At 37.0% G+C, this 21984-nt stretch overlaps 3 protein-coding genes across 9 annotated transcripts; 1 reads left to right on the forward strand and 2 right to left on the reverse strand.

Annotated features, from left to right (window-relative positions):
* Window positions 1-293: 293 nt before the first annotated feature.
* LOC113713020 (subtilisin-like protease SBT3.9) lies at window positions 294-8979 on the forward strand. Of its 5 annotated transcripts, none has more exons than XM_027236714.2 (3): window positions 294-671; window positions 1666-1763; window positions 8263-8979. In XM_027236714.2, the coding sequence occupies exons 1-3, from the start codon at window positions 469-471 to the stop codon at window positions 8334-8336; spliced, it is 375 nt and encodes a 124-aa protein (XP_027092515.1). In that variant the 5' UTR covers window positions 294-468; the 3' UTR covers window positions 8337-8979. The 5 variants fall into 5 exon arrangements, 4 of the variants coding, with proteins under 4 accessions (XP_027092515.1, XP_071923378.1, XP_071923379.1 ...); XR_011821884.1 differs by lacking the exon at window positions 8263-8979 and adding an exon at window positions 2893-3735 and having other exon boundaries at window positions 297-671; XM_072067277.1 differs by lacking the exon at window positions 8263-8979 and adding an exon at window positions 3394-3735 and having other exon boundaries at window positions 299-671.
* Window positions 3125-7211, reverse strand: LOC113713018 (uncharacterized). 3 transcript variants are annotated; one of them, XM_027236712.2, is made up of 4 exons: window positions 6978-7211; window positions 4783-4960; window positions 4549-4646; window positions 3125-3446 (listed from the first exon to the last, which is right to left on the reverse strand). In XM_027236712.2, exons 1-4 carry the CDS (start codon window positions 7209-7211, stop codon window positions 3435-3437), a joined length of 522 nt encoding a protein of 173 aa, XP_027092513.2. In that variant the 3' UTR covers window positions 3125-3434. The 3 variants fall into 3 exon arrangements, with proteins under 3 accessions (XP_027092513.2, XP_027092512.2, XP_027092510.2); XM_027236711.2 differs by having other exon boundaries at window positions 3125-3507; XM_027236709.2 differs by having other exon boundaries at window positions 3125-3889.
* Window positions 8980-12115: 3136 nt separating the features above from the next.
* LOC140015136 (uncharacterized) lies at window positions 12116-14409 on the reverse strand. The gene is made up of 5 exons (XM_072067030.1): window positions 14254-14409; window positions 14017-14145; window positions 13239-13809; window positions 12582-12962; window positions 12116-12531 (listed from the first exon to the last, which is right to left on the reverse strand). Exons 1-5 carry the CDS (start codon window positions 14407-14409, stop codon window positions 12116-12118), a joined length of 1653 nt encoding a protein of 550 aa, XP_071923131.1.
* Window positions 14410-21984: the final 7575 nt, after the last annotated feature.

Here is a 21984-nt window from a genome sequence, read left to right on the forward strand (position 1 = left end):
GAAACGGTAAAAATATATATATTTATATATATATATATATATTTTCAGGGAGACATGCCTTTCCTGATGTTAATACTACTTTTGTCAATGCAGTATCTTTTGCAGTGTAAATACACTTTATTCATGAGTTCTAGCAAAACTAACAAACTAATTCCATTACAGACGCGCGAGGCGCAAATCAACTAGTATATATATAACACGTCAATAATGAGTTGCCCACTAGATTTTGCATGGCCTACGCGTGGCTTTTAAACAAGTCACCACGCAAGCATTAGAACATGCAAATGTGAGGATGAATAGTAAACTCATCAACTTTGTCTTTGCCCAGAGCAAACTCATTTGACCGATTAACAAGAAACCAAAGATCCCGGCCTAAGCCATATTCTTTATATTTAGCAAAACAAAAAGGAAAAGAAAAAGAAGCCATTTTCTTTTCTCCCTTTGCAGCAATTGATCTTCAAAATAGCGATGCTGAAAGGCCTTGGCAAACATTCCACGAGCCCTAGTAATATAGCAGTTTGGTTTTTGTTCCTGAGCATGTCAATTTCTTTAGCTGCAAAAGTAGCATTTGCTGATTCAGAAAAGAAAGTGTATATTGTTTTCATGGATCGACCCATTGGCCAAGACCTGAGAGATTATGCTATTCAAATTCTGTCTTCTGTCCTCGGCAGGTAGGCATATAGATAATAGATGTTCAATATTTTTGTGTATTTATTATAAATTTCTTTAAAAATAATCAAACTTAATTTTGGATAAATGTTTTCTACAATCGGTTTGTAGTACAAGCTCCTTAAATTTTGTACAAATATTGCACCCATAAAGAGTTTTTGTAAAAATACGAGAGATTGATCCTTTTACTTTACTTTTAATTATATGATGGGAGGAACTTATGATAAAATTTCACTATTTTAGGCCAGTAGTATGATGTTAGCTTGGAACTTTGTAAATTTGGGCCCATTAGATTCTCGACTTTTGTTAAAAGTAAGACCTGATTCATTCCTTTTTGGCATCAATGAGAAAATTTATATTAGGGTTTAGTCCCAAACGTTCTAGCTCACAAAGAAAGATGTTTAAGGAATTTTGTAAAACAATTCTAAGCCTAGAGGCATTGGATGTTGAAAATTACACCACTATTACACTAATTTGCGTTGTTAAACAACAGTATTTAGATAATCATTTTGGTACAATATCCACCCGTATATCAGTAAAAAAGAAATTATTCTATTTTGGATTGGTCGTTGGTTTAATTTCATTTTCATTTTGTAATTAGTCATTGTTTACTGCTATTGCATAGTTTTCTGTACTATTAATGTCTGTTCTTCACAAAGTTGGGAGCATAGATATGGGCATTTCTGCAAACTTCATGTTCCAAATAAGAATTACTTTTCATTTGAAAGGACCTATTGATATTTTAAAGAGAACTAAAGCACTGAACCAAATACACTAATTAAAGATTCATTTATCAGATGAAAAATCTGGAAGGTGAGACACTGAACTGGACTGAAAGAAAAGATGTAACTGGTTATTAGGAAATTTGAAGTCATATGATTTAGTTAAAAAAAAAAAAAAATCTGAGAACATAACAGTTTCAATATTAGGCCATATTACTTTAAACACTAATTCTAGATAGTTTGATGGGCTTTTTTTTACCCTTGGGTGTAACAGCCACAAGGCCGCAGAGGAGGCACTTGGGTATGTTTACAGACGTGTTGGGCCTGGATTCTCTGGTAGGCTGACTCCAGAGCAGGCCACTCGACTCCAATGTGAGTGCTTTATATTTGTTCTTTATTATATCCCATTTGGTGTTTGTCATTGTAACTTTATAAAATTGTTTTTTTCATTCCCAAAGGATTTACAGTAGGGGCCCCCACGGGACACCAAAATTTCGTATAAACGCTTTTATAATGTGCATTATTAGTTTAAATAAATTTAAATGTTGTTTGCCTCATTGATATAGAATAATAGAAGATAATTACAGTAAATGGTCTTTGATTTTCTCCTTCTCTAAGCTAGAGTCAACTAGAGTGAATGGTGCCTATAAAAAATAAAAATAAAAAGAAAAACAAAACAGGTAAATCGTTATGCTCATGTATATATTTTAAATGCAATAATCTTCTCAGTATTATATAAATGGGCTTTTAGTATCAATTGTGCTGTAATTAACTCATACTCCTAGAACTTTAACGTAAATTCTCCATTTTGATTTATTAACCTATTGAGCCATTTTGTATATTATCTCTACCAAAAGCCTAAATAAATGACTAAATGCATCAATATTTCGGAAAATTTGAAGTTCTTGTGTTGTATTTACCAACTTTGTTTTGATTCTTGTTTTGCTCCCATCCTTATAAAAGTTGACTTCTTGAATACCAAAATGCAAAATTTTGTTCTTTTAAACTGTAAAAAGTGAAATTATACGCTTACACTGATTTTGTACAATGTGAAACCTACCAAAAAAAAAAAAAAGGTTGTTGGGATTAGATTTTACAACACTACAACAAAAATGGCCTTTAGCGGCATTTAAAAGTGTCAGTATAGACAATTTAACCTGACATTTTATCTATCCTCACACCTAGGGCGAGTGTTGTCCTTTCCAATGTGGGGATAGCCTCAAATCTTTAGCAACATTCAAACATGTCAGGAAAACCATGCTGCTATAGCATTCCCTCTGCCAACAAAAACTTTTTTTTGTGATAATCGAAAGTGTCTGTATAGCATTAGAACATCAGTAGCGGATCAGTAGTATATCCAATTTATGAAGGCATCTTTAGTTGTCTTAATATATGACTTTAAGGACACGTAGCCATGTGAATTTACACTGCTTTGGACGACATGCCCATTTGTCATTAGTGTTTTTCGAAGTTAAGCTATGCTGACACTTTTAATTGCCAGGAGTTTTTTCCCTGTTTTTTTTTTATATGGAAGCAACCTGCAATTAGCCCTCCCTGCTGTACATTCCATCAACCAGAATCCCAAGGGACTTGTAAAATTATCTCAAAGAGCAGAATGCATATAGCAATTTAAAAGAAGAAGTCGATACTCAAATATAATTCATTGAATTAAAAGTCGATAACAAGTACAAACATAGCAAGTACTAAAATCGCAAACAAGTGCTCAAAGAAAGTACTAAAATCCCAATAAAGTACCGAAAGATTCTCATTTACAATAACTTGAAAGACTTTCTTGTGCACAAACAAAAAGACTCTCATCCCTAACAAGTTGAAAGAAATGCTAAAAGTCAGGTAACGTAATTGTACAATATTAGCAACGATCCGCGAGAGGTATAGTATATATATAGTACATTGTTTGGGCTCATCAAGATGAAACAAACAACTACCACTGCCCATGTTGATGTATGCTCAAGAGTTGTCTCCTCATTTCCACTTCCTTCAGCCATCTCTAGGTGGAGCAGTCCGGCTATGCTTTAGTAGAGGTTAGTGCCAATCCTTCAGAAGAAGAGAAAACAGCCGAGAAATTGAAGGGATGAAGAAAAGTGTATACAGCGATCTGGGGAAACAGAAATTTTTTTTCCAATTCTTGAGCATTTGAGATTGGAAAATGATAGGAAAAAAATTGCAACAATAATAATATAATAACACCCCAGGAAATAGTTTGCGTTCAAGCAATTCAACCTACTAGAAATCATGTCATGCTAGAAATATAGCCTTTGGTCTATCAAATGCGATGGAAAAAATTATAGATATTGGACATAACTATGTACTGCAATTTCCTACTTGACAAGGTGTGTGGGACATGTGTCCAAGTCTCTGCCTCAGCTGGTCCTCACTTAAGTCAGTGCTAAACAAGTCATCATTATTTTTGAAGCCAAATCAATCATTGAAGCAGTTTTGGGGAGCGTAGCATTGTACTCCCAATCACTAACTGGTGCCTGAACAGCCAACATTGTCAACAAGCTGAAACTAAAGCTCGTCGTCCAGGCAACATTACATACAGTAGTGATCACAGTACCAACACTGTCAAGTAATGTCCAGGCAACATTACATACAGTAGTGATCACAGTACCAACACTGTCAAGTAATGCACTGAACAAAAGACAGTATGACTAAGCAGATTAATCATTCTCCTTTAAACATCAGATAATATATATTATGTTTGACTAACTACAAGGGGCATTTGTCACGACAAAAGGGACGAGTGTGGATGCAGACACAAAAGTGCACAGATTCAAGAGCTCAGAGGCATGAGAGATTCTTAAATTTCTCTCTTTTATAAAAATGATGGTAGAAGCACCAGTATGATCAGCCAGAACAGTGTTCGATACCAAGCATCCCTTAAGCTAAAGAATCATATGCTAGCAAAATTTAATCTTATTTCACACAAACATAACCATAGATGTTGTCCAAGTTCAAAGTTTTAAACTCGTACATCAGATCAAAGCACTTCTTCGAAATCAGATTAAGGGATCATGCAAAATCAGGTCAGAACCTCACCAAAGGCAACCACGACAAGGAGACAAATTAAAGTTTCGATAATTCGAACAAGAGAAGGTTGAGACATATAAAAAGTGGACGAGTTCAAATAACTCACCCTGGCCATGTTAAAAGATGGAAATCTTGAAAATGCTTTGGATAGAACATCATCATTCACCTCATTACCAAGATCACCACAGAACAAACGAGAATCATCTGCACAACACAAACAGTAATACTGAAGGCATTAATACTAGCAAAAACAAGATCAGTGAAGGAATTAAGACAGGCGAAAATTGTCATAAAAAATGATGAATGCAACCACACAAGGAGTAGAGTACATGAAACTCACTCTCTGGCCAATCTGCAAGTGTAGGATCCTCCCATGCCTGCCCTGCTGCCTTACGAGGTACTGCTTTCTTCTTAGTCTCGGCCTTGTGCTCAATCTCACTACTTGCAAGCGCAGCTTTCACACTCTCTAGCGCTTCAAGTGTTATTGTTTGTGCATCCCTCTGAAATAATTGCTGGGCCTGTCCACCAAAACTTCAGATATTAAGAACTGACTGGTTTAACTTTAAATATTGCCATCATTCCTCTTCCTCAAACTATACTTATACCTAAATTAAGATGCAAATATAAACCCCCCCTCCCAAAAAAAAAGAACTCTTGCCCACACATACAAAACCCCTGGGTCACCAAACTTCCACAATAATATCACCACTGCGACAGTCAGCCCCAAAAAAAATACTAATACACCACTGCGTCTGGATAAGCTATCCAAGATTATCTATTTGATCAACATTAACATTTTTTTCAGTATTAGATATCGCTTAACTTAAAGTAGGTTTGAATATGAAAACTCTGTATTTATAAAATCATTGCAAGTAATAAGCATGTACCCTGTAAAATTGGCTGCAAAATTTCAGTAACTTTTAGTAGAATGTAATGTACTATAGTTCTGTATTCTCAGATAATGGAAATCCGACATTGAAAGACCAATTTTTCGATTACCTTTTTCCAATTCATGTCGTACCTTTATGAATTTCTAGTTTTCTGTTCTTGTTTCAATGCTGAAATTGAAGATAATTGGCAGATTGATATCCCAACAATGGGCCGGTATGGTTTGTCTTCTTCATTACAAAGAATCAGTTCAAGATCCTGGGACCAAAATTTACTTTCATTTCTGGTTTGATGGGATGTTTTGCTGATCAAGTACTGCAGTAAACTGTTTTAGAGCAGCAAATTTTGACAACATGTTTCAAGTATGAAGACACATTCACTGACGAGTCTAGTATGCCTAACAAATTAATTAATTGAAGCAATCAACTTAGTAACTTGGGAAAAGAATAGTGGCTGTAGCAACTAAAATCTGTCGAATGATTAGACTCCACCTTTTGGATTGAAATGAGCACGTCTACCTCAGTGTTGTCACCGGGCAAATTTCCTTGCGTGCAAGCAGCAGCATCAGCTTCTTGTTATAAGGTTAGAACAAGATAATATAACACTTCCCAAAGTCCCAATAATTTTTCTATATATCTGGTTTAGATTTCAGGGCCTCCTAAAGCAGCATAATCTAAGGTACAGCTTCTCCCCATGCAAAGTCTGAATAAAAAAAGAAAAAAGAAAAAAAGAAACTGCAGTTAGGATACAGAAATGTAGTCATGCAATAGCTACTCAAGTAATGTGTTGGCCAGTAATCCAAGAACAAACATGAAGGAGAACTCCTTCATTTCATTTCTGCAGTAACTCTCAAGTCTGCCGCTCATAATTAGCTCTTATACGCATTGAAAGTTTCAAAATCATTTGCTTCCGTTTCTCTTAGGCGATGGTGTATAGAAATTGAAGGACAAGACATTCTACTGTGAAGTTGTGAGAGTATACTACTTCCACACTTCAGTTCCCACTCTACTAGTTCATAAAGAAACGAAGCCCATCAGAAGCTAGCAAAATGAATACTCAGCAAGTCTGCAATTCTGCCCACACATACAAAACCCCTGGGTGCACGCGACAAGTTTCCCCAATATTTTATTTGGCCCACCTTTGCACCCTAAAATTTGTGAAATCCCCTTCACCTTCTACATTGCCCCCCCTCCCTCTTTTCTAAAAACTAAAATCTCCACCACTATCATATCAACTTAAGTAAATAATCACACCTCAACAATAAAGAAGGTCAATAATTTTAGAAGAAAAACATTAACCTAAAGTTCTTCTAATGCCTAAATTCAACTTCCTAAATCAATTTAGGAAGTTCTTCCTAAATGAATTAAGCCATATATATAAATGAACAGACCGGGTATTTTACCGAAAAATTGGACTTCCTGGTTCCTCCACTCACATAGACAACAATGGTATACATATCTCGACTCCTACCAATAATTAAAAAGATCAATTGTTTCTCATCATAGCTGCTGACAAGGGAATTCAAATGTCAGGGGAAGAGGAAAAAGAGCCGAAATCATTGCCCTAAATTTCTCCAAAAATATTCCATCCAAAATTCATATAAAAAAAACAACGTGGCTTAATGATTGGATATAGAAAAGTTCGTACCTGTTGAAACTGAGGGAGAGAGTACACGGTAGGGACTGTAGCGGGAGCAGGATAAACGTGGGGAACCGCAGGAGGAGGAGCAGGAAATTGCAGAATTGAAGCGGCAGCAGCCACATAGGTTTGCGGCTGTTGTAGGTGAAACGGAGTCGGAAAGTACGTGCCGGTAGTGTAGGTGAATTGAGACGACGCCGTTGAGGATGAAGAAGAAGTTGCAGCAGCCGATGTCGACGACATAGCGAAACCGCGAGATTTGAGAAGCGGGACCAAAAATTAGGGCTTCGTTGTTTTTGGAGAATTCGAACTCGTCCTTTTCAATGTCATGTTGTTCCATTTTCTGGTTTTGACGAACCTAAACCTGATGATGAGAGGGAAAGAGTAGGGGCGACGGGACGGCAGAGGTAGGGAGCAGAGGAGAGGAAAGTGGCCGAGAGAGGCAGAGGGCAAAAATTTAGGCAACCGAGAGAAATCAATTTAGGGCAAAAATTTATCATGGAATTACATCCCTTCAATGGGAAAGCAAGGATAGTTTGATTGCGGAGAGATTCAACAGGAAAAACTTTGTGGGAAAGCAAAATTTTGGCCAAGAGTTTTGAGAGACAGTTTGCCGAGAGAAAGACTTTGTGCGAGAGATAAAGAAGAAGCAAAATTTCACTGGGAGGCAAAATGAAGTTTTGAGACTTCACTAAGTGTTTTGGCAAAGGAATCTTCCGCCAAAATCCAACGACGTCGTTTTGTGTTTTAATTTTTTTTGGTGTATCTCACATTTTCGTAAGTGTCATAATAGGGAGTCTAAAGGTACATTATTATTTTTATATCAAATAAAATAAAAAAAATTAGAGTATATATTATTGAGTTGATAACTAGTGTCATGATAGAAGTTTTATAATGGCACAAACCAGCAAGTGTCCTTATAGATATGTCAGGAAAGACCATTTTTGTTGTAGTGCAATAACAAGTTAGAAAGTGCCACCTCCAAAAATTTTTTTTCCCTGGCTCCACCATTGGTCATTCCTCCACTGTTAATAAGTCCATTTACCATTTACTTCTATTTTCCCTTTTTCCAAATCACAATCAAATTCATAACTGAACTTTTTACTTCACAACATCCGAAAAATAATTGTTTTCTTTCCCCTCCTCTCCAGATGTGCCAAGCTATGGTTCTTGTAGAATTATTGTTTTTACTATAGTTTTTCACAAACACTAAATTTCATGTAGGTTTATCTAATCATTTGTAACTTGTATAATTAATATGATTGCTCTAGATATATCTTTTTTTTTTGTGTAGTTCAACCTGGTGTGGTGTATGTCAAAGAAAGCGAAGTATATGAGATGGATCCAGGTGGTGCTGCTAGTAGTTGAAGATTTAACAATAAAGTGTGACTAAAAGTTTAGTTAACAATAAGGCGTGGCGACTACACATGTTTTAGAAGCTGGTTACTCAAGCTTCGGTGGATCTTCTTATCATGGCAATTTTGATTTGCATATATTTGACAGCCCTAAAAAAGGAAAAAAAAAATTTGTATGGATGTTGTGAGAAAATGTTGTGATTGCATGGTCTTGTTAGATAGGTGTACAGATATTGAATATATAAGGCCACTACATACAAGCCACCGCAGGTTTTGGTGTAAAACAAATATGTCACTTAATGTTTTGTCAAATTCACTGCTTTCATTACAACACTGCATTCGAGGGACGGCCGGATAGTCACAAAAGGCCATCACCATTATAGGATTTCCTCGAAATTGCACCATTTTTGGATGCAGTCGTACTCTTTCAAACTGATACTATTGCATAAAATGTCATACACATGGCACTTATTTCTTCCTACACTCTTTGCCGCAAATCCAAGAAAAGAAAGAAAACAACTGTCGGTCACCAGTTATAAGTACTCAAGGCCATGACATTGTATGCCCTTTCACAATGGCCTTGTGATGATAATTCAGGCAAGATCAAGGTTTTCAAGGAATTGGATTGCAATAGACATATTTTCAGTTAATTTTTATGACTTAGTGTTTCCTTTTGTTTGTCATAATTTCGTCTGATTCCTTAACTTGGTTTGCTTCATGTTTTTCTTTCCCCTCTTCAACAAAAGAAAGATAGTAATGAAGTTTTAGTTGTTCTTGGAATTAAGAATATCGTAGAACAAAAAAATTAACATGCCCAACGATGCAAATTATAACCTTTTACAAGTGGCATGTGCGATGAGTGCGCCTCGATTGCCAGCACAGTGCATGTGTGGATGAGGAGGTGTAAACTTTTTTTTTTCTTTTAGTTTTGAACTACTTTCTTCTTGCCATACAATATAGAGTAAAATGGCTCTACCCTATTCAATAAAAGTTATCTATTTGTTTCTAGTTATATTACAAATTTTAAACTAACTAACTAACTACTCATTCTTACGTGTAACTGCCAAAATAATACACCTTTATATATTTCTGTTTTCAAAGCTTTTTAAAAATTGGATTTCTAAAGTGTAAAACTAACTTTTATGCAAATAATTTTACAATTTACTGTAATTTTTATTATTTACATTTTAATCACTAGTGCCCCACCTCTCCACAGCTCACTGGCCATAGCCAAGACGCTTGGTTGAGTTTCATGCTGGAATTGTCACCTCTTATATGTTGTGTCTTTCATATATGACTTCTCAAAAGAAAGTTTGGGGAACCAAGTACGCTACGTAACAAGTTTTGAATTACAAATGACAATACTTACAATAATGCTAATGCTTGAGTAAGGGCGATTCATCTCAAACTCTAATTCACTGACTCTTCTTGTCCCTATTTGATAACTCAATTCAACACATAAATTTAATGGATTCAGATTTGAATATGTTCAGATGTGTTTGATAATAAAATAGATTATTTTAATTAAGTGACACTGAGTTGTCTAAGCAAAATTTATTTTAAAAATAATTGATAAGTTGTTCACTTATCATTTAATGCAAAATACCCTCAAATGTTAGAATTTTTGTATTTAATAATTTAATAACTTAATGCATTTAAATTTCAGACTTCAAATTTCAGATTTAGGTCTTGCTTGATAAATCAATTCAATACTTACATTTAATGGATTTAGCTCTTAACATATTCAAATATGTTTGATGACAAAAAATAGAACATCTTAATTAATTAATTAACTCTAAATTGTCTAGGCAAAATTTACTTCAAAAAATAATTGATAAACTATTCACTTATCACTTAATAGAATACTCTCAAATATTAGGATTTCAATAGTTAACAATTCAATTAGTTAAGGATTCATATATTTAGATTTCAGATTTTAAATTTCAATTTACCAAACATACCTTTAGCCTTGTCCCAGTGATACATGATATACTCTCATGCTGCTGTCCGGGTCATGCTCCAGTGAAACGTAGTACACTATTGTTGAAGTAGCTTTCCTAATCAATGTAATAGCGAGACTTTTTTTTTGTCGAAACGATATATGATTTTATAGATGAAAAGAACCTGTACAGTTTCAAGTAAAGACTTGAGCAAACTTTACAACCAGTGCATACTAACACTGAGGAATCCAAAATTCTTGATCGACAACAAAGTCTAGCGCTTGTACGCTTATCCTATGAGTAATATGGTTAAGATTCCTATTAATTAAACAAAAGGAGCACATACGAAACAAGGACTTAAGACTATAGATATCCTCCATCAGGGTGAGCATTCGCATTTCCTGAGATTTCCTTTGCTGGAGGAGAGTAAACGTTACCTTGTTCTGGATTTGCACTTCAATCTTCTCCAACTTCTGGACAGCAGCTTTACACATCAGTAGTTTGATTGCTATGAGCTCATCCAGGACCTGGTGTCCAGAACTTCGTTCTTGCAACGTCCACCCTCGTGTCATGCTTTGATTGTCCCTTGTTATAGTGACACCTATCCCAAATTTAGGAGTGTGTTTGCTCTTTTGTGTTGCAAACCTTAGTCTCATGAGGCCTTCGATATGTTGCTGTTGTTGAGGGGATTCCGTCTGGTCTCTTGTGTCTCCTGTGCTCATGCTTGAGGTTTTTGTCAAAACTTCCTCATATTCCAACCATTCCTCTTGAGCTGTCTGCATTGTTTTCATAGGAGGGTGTTGCTTGGTGTTGAATTCGTTCGCATTTCTGCTTTTCCAAATTTGCCAAAGGATATTTGCTGTTAGGGAGATATGTTTGCTACCTTTGTTTCTCATTCTGGCTTCCATCACCGTAGTCCACCACTTACTGAAACAACCCTGCTGGTCTTGAATTCCTTCCCACTGGACAGGTGACATTTTCCATACTAATTTGACATGGCTGCAGTTAAGCAACGCATGCTCTATGGTCTCACCTTCCTCACCACAGAACCGGCATGTTAGGTCACCTTGTTTGGTTCTATCATAAATGAGTTGCCTTACAGGTAGCGCCTGGTTCAAACATTTCCACAAGAAAATCTTAACCTTGTGCTTGATGTTCAGCTTCCAAAGATATTTCCAACCCTTTTCTCTAGCCGAACTCCAGCTTGTACCTACACTCTCCCTGGCTTCTTGTGCATGTTCCCTCTGGACATCAACTTGTAAGTTGTAAGCTGATCTCACTGAGTAATTCCCATTGGAGGTGTGACACCAGTAGTTGTTGTCCTCTCTATTGACCAGACTTATGGGAATGCTTAGTACACTTTCTGCATCCTTGGAGTTGAAATTTCTGAATATCAGATTTTGGTTCCATCTGTTGTGTATTATCAGCTCCTCTACCTTAGCCAGCTTGCATCCCTGTGGTTTCAGTGTGGTGACCTTGCCTTGATGTTTATCTGGCAGCCAGCTATCCTCCCATATGTGAGTACTCTTTCCATTACCTATTCTTCGTCTGGACCCTTTCTCTATCAGGTGCCTTGCTCCCATCAATCCTTTCCAAATCCAAGATGCATTCCCAGCTACTTTGCACTTGAGTAGTGAATCTCGTGGATGGTATTTGTCCTTGAGCACTCTGCTAACAAGTAGATTTGGTTGTGTGAGCAACCTCCACACTTGCTTACCCAGTAGAGCTGCATTGAATGTCGCTAGATCTTTAAATCCCAAGCCCCCATCCTTCCTATCCAGTGACATTTTACTCCATGATCTTCAATGCAACTTGTTCTTTCCATTTGCCTCTCCCCACCAATAGTTTGCCATCACCGCATTGATCTCTTTGCATATCTTCTTTGGTAGCTTGAAACATGACATCGTATATGTTGGCCAGCCATTGTCACTGATTTGAGCATCACCTCTTTACCTGCAGCACTTAACATCTTATTTTTCCATTTCTTCATTCTTTGCTGGATGTTGTCTTTAATGAAGCCGAATAGTTGCTGTTTTGAGCTGGTAATCACCATTGGGAGTCCCAAATATTTACCTTGGGTGGCCAGTTGAATATTCCCAAGTGCTTGACAGATTTCCATCTTTAATTCCCTCTCCAGATTCGGGCTGAAGATGACTGAGGATTTGTCAAGATTGATGAGCTGTCCAGTACCCCTTTCATACACTTGGAGTAGTCTTCTAAGTTCAGTTGCATTCTGGGAGTCCGCTTTACAAAATATTAGCGAATCATCTGCAAAAAACAAGTGGGTTAATCTAGGCCCTTGCCTACTAATTGCATGCCTGCTACTCTTTGTGCAGTTGCTGCCTTGTTGAGGAGATTGGAGAATCCTTCAGAGCAAAGTAAGAATAGATAGGGTGACAGTGGGTCTCCCTGTCTAATTCCTCTCTGCGGTATTACATACTCCTTCACCTCTCCATTGATCATGAACGAATATGAAACTGATGAAATGCATTCCATGATCCAGCTCCTCCATTTGTCATTGAAACCCATCTTCTGCATGATAGCTTCCAGGAATCTCCATTCCACCCTGTCATAAGCTTTAGACATATCTAATTTCACAGCCATAAAACCATCTTTCCCAAACCTTTTGTTTTTGAGATAATGAAGAAACTCATGGGAAATCATAATGTTATCTAGAATTTGCCTTCCAGGGATAAAAGCTGATTGATTTTTGCTTATACAGGACTAAAGAGTTGGTTTCAATCTACAAGCTAAAATCTTAGCTATAATTTTATACACAGTAGAGCACAAGCTTATGGGTCTATAATGCGTGAGGGAAGTAGGAATATTGCCTTTGGGAATGAGGGAGATAATGGTATGATTTACTGATTTAGATAGATGACCAGTGTGAAAAAAAGTTTGAATAGCACCAACTAAATCCTTTTTGACTATATGCCAGAACTTTTGGAAAAAAAGGGGTGGCATTCCATCTATACCTGGTGCCTTATCCGGATACATGGAAAATAATGCTGATCTGATTTCCCCCTCTCCCACAGGTTTAGTTAGATTTTCATTCATACTATCTGAGATTGTGTGTGGTATACCATCCAGAACCTCCTCAATTTCCCTTGTTTCTGATGTTGAGAAAAGGTGTTTATAGTAATCAGCAACTTCAGCACCAAGCTCCTTCTCACCCTTAGTCCAGGTGCCATTCTCTCTTTGAATTTCCAGCATGCGATTCCTTTTACGTCTCCCCTCCACAGTAGCATGGAAGAAGCTGGTATTCTTATCGCCTGTCTTTAACCATTGCACTCTAGCTTTTTGACTCCAGTACATCTCTTCATTTTTGTATGCCTCCTTCAAACTCTTTTTTGGACCATTCCTTACGTCCCTCTTGCCCTCAAAGTCTCTAGTTTTTAGCTCCTGCAATTGGCACTTGAGTGCTTCAATATTCTCTCTAGCATTACATTGTATCTTGTTCTTCCATTGCAAAAGTGTCACCCTACACCTTTTCACTTTGCTTATAACTCTAAACATCCGTGTGCCTTCATCATCCTGGTCCCATGCCTGTTTGATAATGTCATTGATTTCTTCTCTTTGGAGCCACCTTTTATCAAAATAGAATCATTTTTTCTTCCTGGTTGGACATGGCATGGTGTCAAAAATCAGCATGCTATAGTCAGATGCAATTGTATCCTGATGTTTGCATGTGACCTGCTCAAAAGTTTATAGCCAAGGGTAGCTACACAAGCCTCTATCCAGTCTTTGTTTTACTTCCCCAGGACCCTCCCAATTGTTACACCAAGTCCATGGATGTCTCTGAAATCCCACATCCATCAACTGGTTGTCATTAATGAAATCCCTGAATGCCTTGAAGCTACCTTCCTCCCTCCAGTTGCCACCCTATTTCTCGTCATTTGACACAATGTCATTGAAATCACCTGCTATTAACCATTTGTCTCCCCACAATCTTTTCCTCGTCTGTAGCACCTTCCATTGTTGTTTCCTTACTTGATCCTCACTGTTGGCATAGACACCTACAAACCACCAATCACACTTGCTTTCCATATCCTCAATCTGAGCTTCAATAGTAAAGGCTGTTGTGATCACTTGTTTTATCCGTAAGTCCTCTTTCCATAGCAATGCCATCCCTCCTGCCTTGTTCATGGCATCCACAAAAATAGCTTCCTCAAAATGCAAGATTTTTTTTACTTTTTCCAAGTATTTACTTCTATTTTTTGTTTCACATAAGAAAATAATTTCTGGAGAGGAGAGGTTATTCGCCTCTCTCAACTGGGGAATTGTCAAGGGACTCCCCACACCTTGACAATTCCACACCAATACTCTCATTTGTCCATTGGGGTCCATGAAGGGTTGGACCCCTCTCCCTTCGCTCCTGACCTTAAGGAGTTGTTCGCCAAGTCAACCTTATTCCTCTTTCCTTCTTGCATGATTTCCTCATCGATGTCCATGTCAAGTTCCCCCTGAATCCCTTTCCTTTTCCCATTCTTCCTGTCCTTACCTGTATTACTGTTCAGCTCCTTCAATGAGTGCCTGTGTTTCCTAGGAGACTTTAGCACTCTCAGTATTCTTCGCGCCTGCTTGATCAGTGCCTCTTTAACCTCAGGTCCCTCTATTGTCTCCATGCTTACAGATGCCTGTGCTGGTATTATTACCTTGTTGCTGTCCGACCCTCCCACTTGGGTTACCAAGTTACCCTGCTCCTCTTCCAACATCAGGCAATCACCTCCTTCGTTTGTAGTGTTTTTACCTTGTTCTTGTACAAGTCTCTCAGCTAAACTAAGAACTTTCGGACCATGATCCATATCCCTCACTTCCCTGTTTTCATGCAAGTTCCCTACTGTCTGATCAGTCTTCCTTACTAACTTAGCACACACGTCTGATCTTTGTAGCATACTCTCACTAGTGTTACCTCCTTGTGCTGCCTGGCCAGTTCCAACTTTTCTTAGTTCCCCAACCTCAGGCTCGGTGTCTTTGGTTTTACCTTTTCCTTTCTCTATTTGTGTTTCCACTCTTTGGTCCTTTTCTTCCGCTTCCCTTTGCTTAGTCCATTCCCCATTTTTGAGCCTCCAAAATGATTTTTGAGGGTTAAAAACCATGCCAGCCTGTTTTTCGTGAGGTGAGTTTCTTGCACCACCAGCTCGCAGCCATGGACCATATTGATTATCTTTCCTCCCCGACCCCTGCAGACCTTGTTTCATGCATGTCGTTTCGCTATGACCAATAATCCCACATTTGTAGCAAAAATCCGGTCACCTCTCATATTTGAAGCTTGCCCATTTTGTGGTTTCCCCTACCTTGACAATTGTTCCTCTTAAGAGTGGTTGGGAAATATCTGCCATCACCAAAAGTTTTAGGCGTCTTCCTTCCTTGCCTCCAGTCTGAGGGACTATCACCTCTCTAACCTTGTGGAAATTTACACCTATCTTTTTACCTGCTTCCTTGGACAACCAATGCACTGGCAAATTCCAAACCTGTATCCATAGAGGAGCTATCCGAAAAGCCTGATCATCCTCCCCAATACCCTCATACCAGTCGCTTAGCACCAATAACTGATTGTCAAATAGCCATGGTCCTCCTGTCAGAATCCTCTGTCTATGACTTGTTGATGGTAATATGAACTGAAACAAGTTGGCTCCAAGTTCCACCACTTGTAGGTCTCTTGGGTAGCTCCAAGCATTCAACACAAAATTCTTGATCCCTGTGTAGTTTGCCACTTTTTCTCCCATAACTTTACCGATCAAACTATTCTTGCATTCCTTAAGTCCCCCAATTAGTTCCTCATTGTCCAGACTGGTCATTTGGAGCTCTGTACTAGAAAGGTCAAAGGTTTGCAAGATTTCGGCCGGCTCATCCGCCATGATAAGGACTTTCTGTAGGAATGCCACACACTACTCTACAGTTTGAATAAAAACCTATCCCTTATGTTCGAAGATGGATAGATCTACAACACCAAACCAAAGGGCTAACCTAGATGGGAAAGGTACTAAGATACAAAAGAAAACAGCTTGGGAAAGACAGTTATGGTTCGGAAATTACCTGTCCGAGCTTGCGTGGGTGCCAATAAGATCTGGTTGCCAAAATGCAGAAGCAGCTTTCTGGGTTGCTCTTTTATGCCTCTACACTGTAGTGGCTCTTAGCTTCCCCTGCATTGGATGCTTTTTTTTTCTCTCACTCTCTGTTTTTTTTTCCTATGCTGTATCAATTCTCTCTCTCTTTTTGGTTTTTTTCTCCAGCTAACAAAGTTTAGCTAAGTGTTTCATACCTCTGGGACCTGTGTTAGTGGGGATTGACCAGGATTGCTCGCTGTTGCTGATAATCCGACAGCACTAAACAACCGCAAACGTTAAAGAAGCGCAGACAGAAAGAATTTGAAAGGTACTCCAAAGTTCTAGTTGCTGGGTATTGGTTGATTTTTCAACCCACAAAGCTGCACTTTTCAGACTTGTTGGTAGCTCCCACCAGGGGGAGAGAAAGCTCTCTTTTTTAGAGAGAGAGAGCCTCTACTTTAGAGAGAGGATAAGTACATGAACTTCTATGTAATAGCGAGACTGAGACATAGTACATTGTACTTTTGAGGAGATCAAGATGTGTAAAACGTAAATATATGCAAATTGCATTCCATGTCACTACACTACTCATCCTTTCCACTCATACTAATCTTTCCTAGTCATGTCCTGGTTAGACAATGCACCGTAAATCTAGAAGCTTAGCTTAAGAAGTGAAAAATACAATAATATAAGGTTTACGTGGGGCGACTTTCCTCTTGCTTTGTGTTATGCCCTAAAAACGAGACAATCGTACACAATGCGTTCGTACAAATCAAAATGTACTGATTTCTCGAACTAGATGTGTCGAGTTAATCATAATTTGATCGACTAATTTATACTTATAAATCAAAATTGACATTCACTAATGCATCATGATTTTATAAGGGATGAAAAATGTCAAATAGATTGATTTATACCTTCTCCATACACATTCACTATGAAATTGATACCTTTTCACCATACTCATCTCATTTTAGTATAACAGTATGGAGTATGTTGTTATGTGTGATTTTGTTTCCATCGGCTATTTTACAAGGGAGTCTTCCTCTTAGTTGGCTATAAATAGAGTGGGATTTTGATGTGATTAAGTGTACTAAATCAAGAGAGATTTTAGTGGCCTATTTGGATTTTCAGATCATTAAACCTTTTGTAGTAAAATATTTTGAACTCTCTTGCATTTTAGTATTAGGCACTTTCGGGTATAGAAACACTTTTTAAAAACTTTTGTACTCTCCTTTTTAGCCACTGGGACTTTGACTGAGGCTATATGGAACAAGATTAAGACTTTGTATGATGAAGAATTTGACAAATGTAGACTTTATTGTGACGGATAAGAATGGTAGATCCAGTATCATCTTGAGTCTCTCTCATGAGATTTTGTAGAAGGTACGTGAGAACCTAGAAATTTTGCTAATTTATCTAACTTAACTACATGGTTCTTTATTTATTTAGTCATCTATTTGGTTATTTATTGATTTAATGATGATTTTGCCTTAATGTTTTTATTACATTTTGTATGTGAAAGTTAATGTGTGGGGTAAAATGAAAATTTCCTTTATAGTGGAGTGTAAAAAGGAACTTTTGGAAAAAAAAAAAAGGGAGGACTTTAGTGCAATAAGAGAGAGAATTGGGACACTTGGAGCTAGAGATATTGGAATTTGACTGACTTGTGGGCAGAATCTTGCAAATGTGTCTTCTAGGAAATTGTAACCCTTTGAGTCTATTTTCCAATGGTACAAAGTTTATAAATTTTGGACTTAAAAATCTTGAGATATGATTTTCCAAATAGCGTCGCGCAAAACTGGAGAAAATTTGTTTTCTAAACTTGTTTTTGCTTCCATTTCCAACTTTAAGTTGGAGTTGTTGAACCATTTTGACCTTGGTTTTATGAGTGGAATTGAGGTTTAATTGAAAGGAAATGAGTTTTTTCAAATCATTTTAGGTCGGACAATTTCCAACTTTGTATTTTGAAAGTCTTGTTTTAATTTCTTCAAACGTTTGACTATAATCGATGCTCTTGTGCTTCAAATGACTTTTACAACGTTGATTTAGTAAGCACACGAGATTTTCTCCTCGATTGCAACAAGAAAAAATTATATTGTGATAGGTTATACGTGCATAAAACTTGTAAATTGATGCATTTTCTAAATGAAATTTTGAAATCTCAATTTCGTCATGTATTTTGGATTTGTATTGCTAGTCTTTTAATATAATATATGACCACAAGACTCGAGAGAGTTCAAGAGGACGAACCGGGGTTAAAGTGAAGGATTGCAATTGATTGGTGAGTGTTCCAATGCATGTTATTTGATTATGCATGTTATTTGATTATGCATGACTTGAGAAAATGCAATTATTTGCTTAAGTACTATCCTTTGAATGACATGCCAATAAGTGAATGACTGTTGCATTTTCTTGTCTTGTTAATTTGCTATGAGCGCATGTTCACATTGCATGGATGGGTGATAAATGTACAAGAATGTAGGTCGATGTGTACTTTATCGCATCGGCTAAACTGAGCTTAACCCCATACTGGCACCCTATCCGAAACCCACCATTTGCAAGGTCGGATCAGCTAGACAGTTTTGGGTTTATAACTTACCAATGTTAAGTGCAAAATTGAAAACTTTTTGCTGAAAGGTCTTGAGTACAATGTTTAATGTTTAATGTTAAATGAGAGGATTATTGATTTTTCAGAGGGCATAAGGTGAATGTTAAATGAGGAGATTGTTGATCTTTCGAAGGACATAAGATGGGAGTTCGGAGGTTACAAGGTAGTAAAATGGAGGTGATTGTTTATTGGCAGTTATAAGGTGAATGTTGTTCCCTGTGAGCCCCTATCCTTTTAATATTTAAATTATTGTTCATCCTTGTATTTACTTGAATGAATGATTAAATGCACACATGAATGTTATTATTTATCAAGTATTTTACATTGAAAGATTCTTATTTCAATTAATTGCTCTACTACCAGTTGCTAAAGTCGAGTATCGATTTACTTGAACCTATATTATTTGGAAAAACGTGTTTACATGTTAAATTGTGTTATTCTTTTATTTAGTCTGTTTACCTGGAATGCTCAATGGATGTAAGCACATCCCACATTTTGTTTTCCTTAACAGGATTTGGATTTGAGAGTGCTCAAGAATACTGTTGGAATGTTTTGAGAGACTTTAAATTTTATTTTAGTAGAAATGACTGTAGTGTATATATTTTTGGGTTGTTGTTAATATAGACGCCGAATGATGAATCTTTTGTACGCGAACCTATGTCATAGCTTTTGGATGTAAATGTTATTTTGAGGTGTAATAAATATTATTTTGATTAGTTTAGAAATTTCAAGTAATTCTTGCTATGGATTAAAGTGAGTCCTGGCGAGAGTTAGGCAGGATGTCCGCTGACCCCTTTGGTTCGCCTTTGGGAAAAGTGGGGCTGTCACAGTTGGTATCAGATTCTAGACTTTAGATTACTATAGAGTATCCTAGGCTGAAAAATAAGGATACCGAACTGTGGGACTAGCGTGACTGTTAAGTGAAGCATTGAATATCTATGATCTCGATGGTTCCTAAGACAAGTTCTTTGCGCGTTTCTTATCTAGGAATTGGCAGAGAAAGAAGAGGATTGTGAAGGGTTGATTTCACGAATAAATGATGAGTTTTTTGGATAACGGTAAGATTTGATATCTAGGAGTCGAATCTTTGACTTGAAAACTTATGAAACTCTCATTTCATTTGAAGTATCCCTTTAGGAATTTGATATTCGAATGTACCTGGCCGCAATTAGAAGTGACTCTTGGAGTGATTGATTAAGTACAGTTTTCCCGCAATTGTCATTGACAGATTTTTGTTTTAAAAAGATAGAGTTGATCGGATCTGTTATGATATGATCAAGTGACCATTGATTTTGACTTGTGTGAAAAGAATAATGGGGTTGGAAGTAAGAATTGTTTAATGTGTTTAATGCCTTCAACTTGAGTGTGTATGACACTTGGTTTCAACTTGTGTTGATTAAATAGCTCTGATTAAGCTTAATTGGTTGTTAGAATTGATTGTGACTACATTGCTTGTGAAAATGCTTTAGTCTAATTTGTCAGTTATTATTTTTGAATATATGTGCTTGTCATTGGTATGTTCACATGCATATGTGTGTGTATTTTCATAATGAATATTGGATTAATACACATCTACATAGACTGGTTGAGAAAAAAAATGGAAGCCGGAAGAAAAAGACGGGGACGTCTACGTGGACAAGGCCAAAATCAAAGGGAAGAGAGTGGGTCTGTGGCTAACCAAAACACTGAGCCAACAGCTAGAACCTATGCTATTTATGGGAAACCGTCTTCAGAGTCGACAAGGGTGATAGAATGTGAGAATTTCGAGAACGAAATTCTTTTAAGGGGGAGAGGTGTGAGAGCCTAGAAATTTTGCTAATTTATCTAGTTTAACTACATGGTACTTTATTTATTTAGTCATCTATTTGGTTATTTATTGATTTGCTAATGATTTTGCCTTAATATTTTTATTAAATTTTACATGTTAAAGTTAATGTGTGGGGTAAAATGAAAATTTCTTTTGTGGTAGGGTGTAAAAAGGAACTTTTTTTTAAAAAAAGGGAGGACTTTAGTGCAATAAGAGAGAGAATTGGGACACTTGAAATTAGAGAGCTCCAGAAGGTGACAAGTGTAGGAACACTTGGAGGTAAAGAACTCTAGAAGGTGACAAGTGTCACCATAGGAACCAAGGGAGACATTTGACCAAACTTTCTTATCATTTAATCTTTCCTTTCTTGCCTTAAAAAAATAGAAATAAAACAACTAAAATCAATAGGAAAGAAGAGAGAGAGGACCGAGAACTAGAAAAAAAAAAGAGAAGAAAAGCTCAACTTTTTCCCTCCATTTTTACTTCAAATCTTCCCTAACTTTGGATGATTCTTGGAATCATGCTTGAGTTGGGAAGAAAGTCTTGTTTGGGGGCAACTCGCGGAGGAAATTTGAACTTGTTACTTGATTGAAATTGCTAGGAGAGGTATTGGTTTGAAACCCTCTTTTTCCTTCAAGTTTCTAGTAGATTTGTAGCTAGAAAAATTGAATCTTTGATAGGTTGTTGATAGGTTTTCTTGAAACCTTGATTTAGGTAGATGACTTGAGGAAAATTCTTTATATTTTCATGGCAAGCTAAGTGGATGACTTGAGATTCATTCTTGTACTTTTATGATGAATGTTTACGGTAGATTTTGGTGTTTTAAATCTTGATGTTGTGACTTGTGTGTATATTTCTTGAAAAGCATGAATCTTGGATGGATTTTATCGTAAATTTTGGTGGAAAAATTCTGTTTTGAAAGCTTCTTGATGGCCGAAGCTTTTGAGTGCTATTAGCCCTTATTTTCAAGAAATTCTGGGAGAAATCTTGCTCCACAAACTATGTTGGACATTAAACTTTGATTGTGAGTTGGATTTGAACCAAAATCATGAGTTTAAGTGGGAAGGTTGAGTCAAGGGTTGCTGAAAATTTTGTTCCGCAGGAGACTCTGAGCAGTCTTGAAAAATCTATCGTATCTTGGTGTAGAAAAATCCAAATTGAGTCCTGTTTATTGAGTTTGAAACTAGATTTAGAATGCATTCTACCGTGAAAATTTCAAAAATTTTCTCAATTCCTATGAATATATGTGATTA

This window comes from Coffea arabica, chromosome 10e (genome assembly GCF_036785885.1).
Source record: "Coffea arabica cultivar ET-39 chromosome 10e, Coffea Arabica ET-39 HiFi, whole genome shotgun sequence".
Taxonomy (NCBI): Eukaryota; Viridiplantae; Streptophyta; class Magnoliopsida; order Gentianales; family Rubiaceae; genus Coffea; species Coffea arabica.

Bases quoted from the DNA above. Each gene is read 5' to 3' on its own strand.
- LOC113713020 (XM_027236714.2), top strand. From the start codon at position 469: ATGCTGAAAGGCCTTGGCAAACATTCCACGAGCCCTAGTAATATAGCA. The intron at 672-1,665 runs GTAGGCATATAG...TGGGTGTAACAG, and splicing joins CTGTCTTCTGTCCTCGGCAG to CCACAAGGCCGCAGAGGAGG. The intron at 1,764-8,262 runs GTGAGTGCTTTA...TTTTTTGTGTAG, and splicing joins GCAGGCCACTCGACTCCAAT to TTCAACCTGGTGTGGTGTAT.
- LOC140015136 (XM_072067030.1), bottom strand. From the start codon at position 14,409: ATGAACAAGGCAGGAGGGATGGCATTGCTATGGAAAGAGGACTTACGG. The intron at 13,810-14,016 runs GTAAAACAAAGA...ATTATCAAACAG, and splicing joins ATTGGGAGGGTCCTGGGGAA to GCATGGGACCAGGATGATGA. The intron at 12,963-13,238 runs GTATAGATGGAA...AAAATCAATCAG, and splicing joins GTATCCGGATAAGGCACCAG to CTTTTATCCCTGGAAGGCAA.
- LOC113713018 (XM_027236709.2), bottom strand. From the start codon at position 7,211: ATGTCGTCGACATCGGCTGCTGCAACTTCTTCTTCATCCTCAACGGCG. The intron at 4,961-6,977 runs GTACGAACTTTT...TTTGGTGGACAG, and splicing joins CTCTCCCTCAGTTTCAACAG to GCCCAGCAATTATTTCAGAG. The intron at 3,890-4,548 runs GTGAGTTATTTG...TTGGCTGTTCAG, and splicing joins CATCTTTTAACATGGCCAGG to GCACCAGTTAGTGATTGGGA.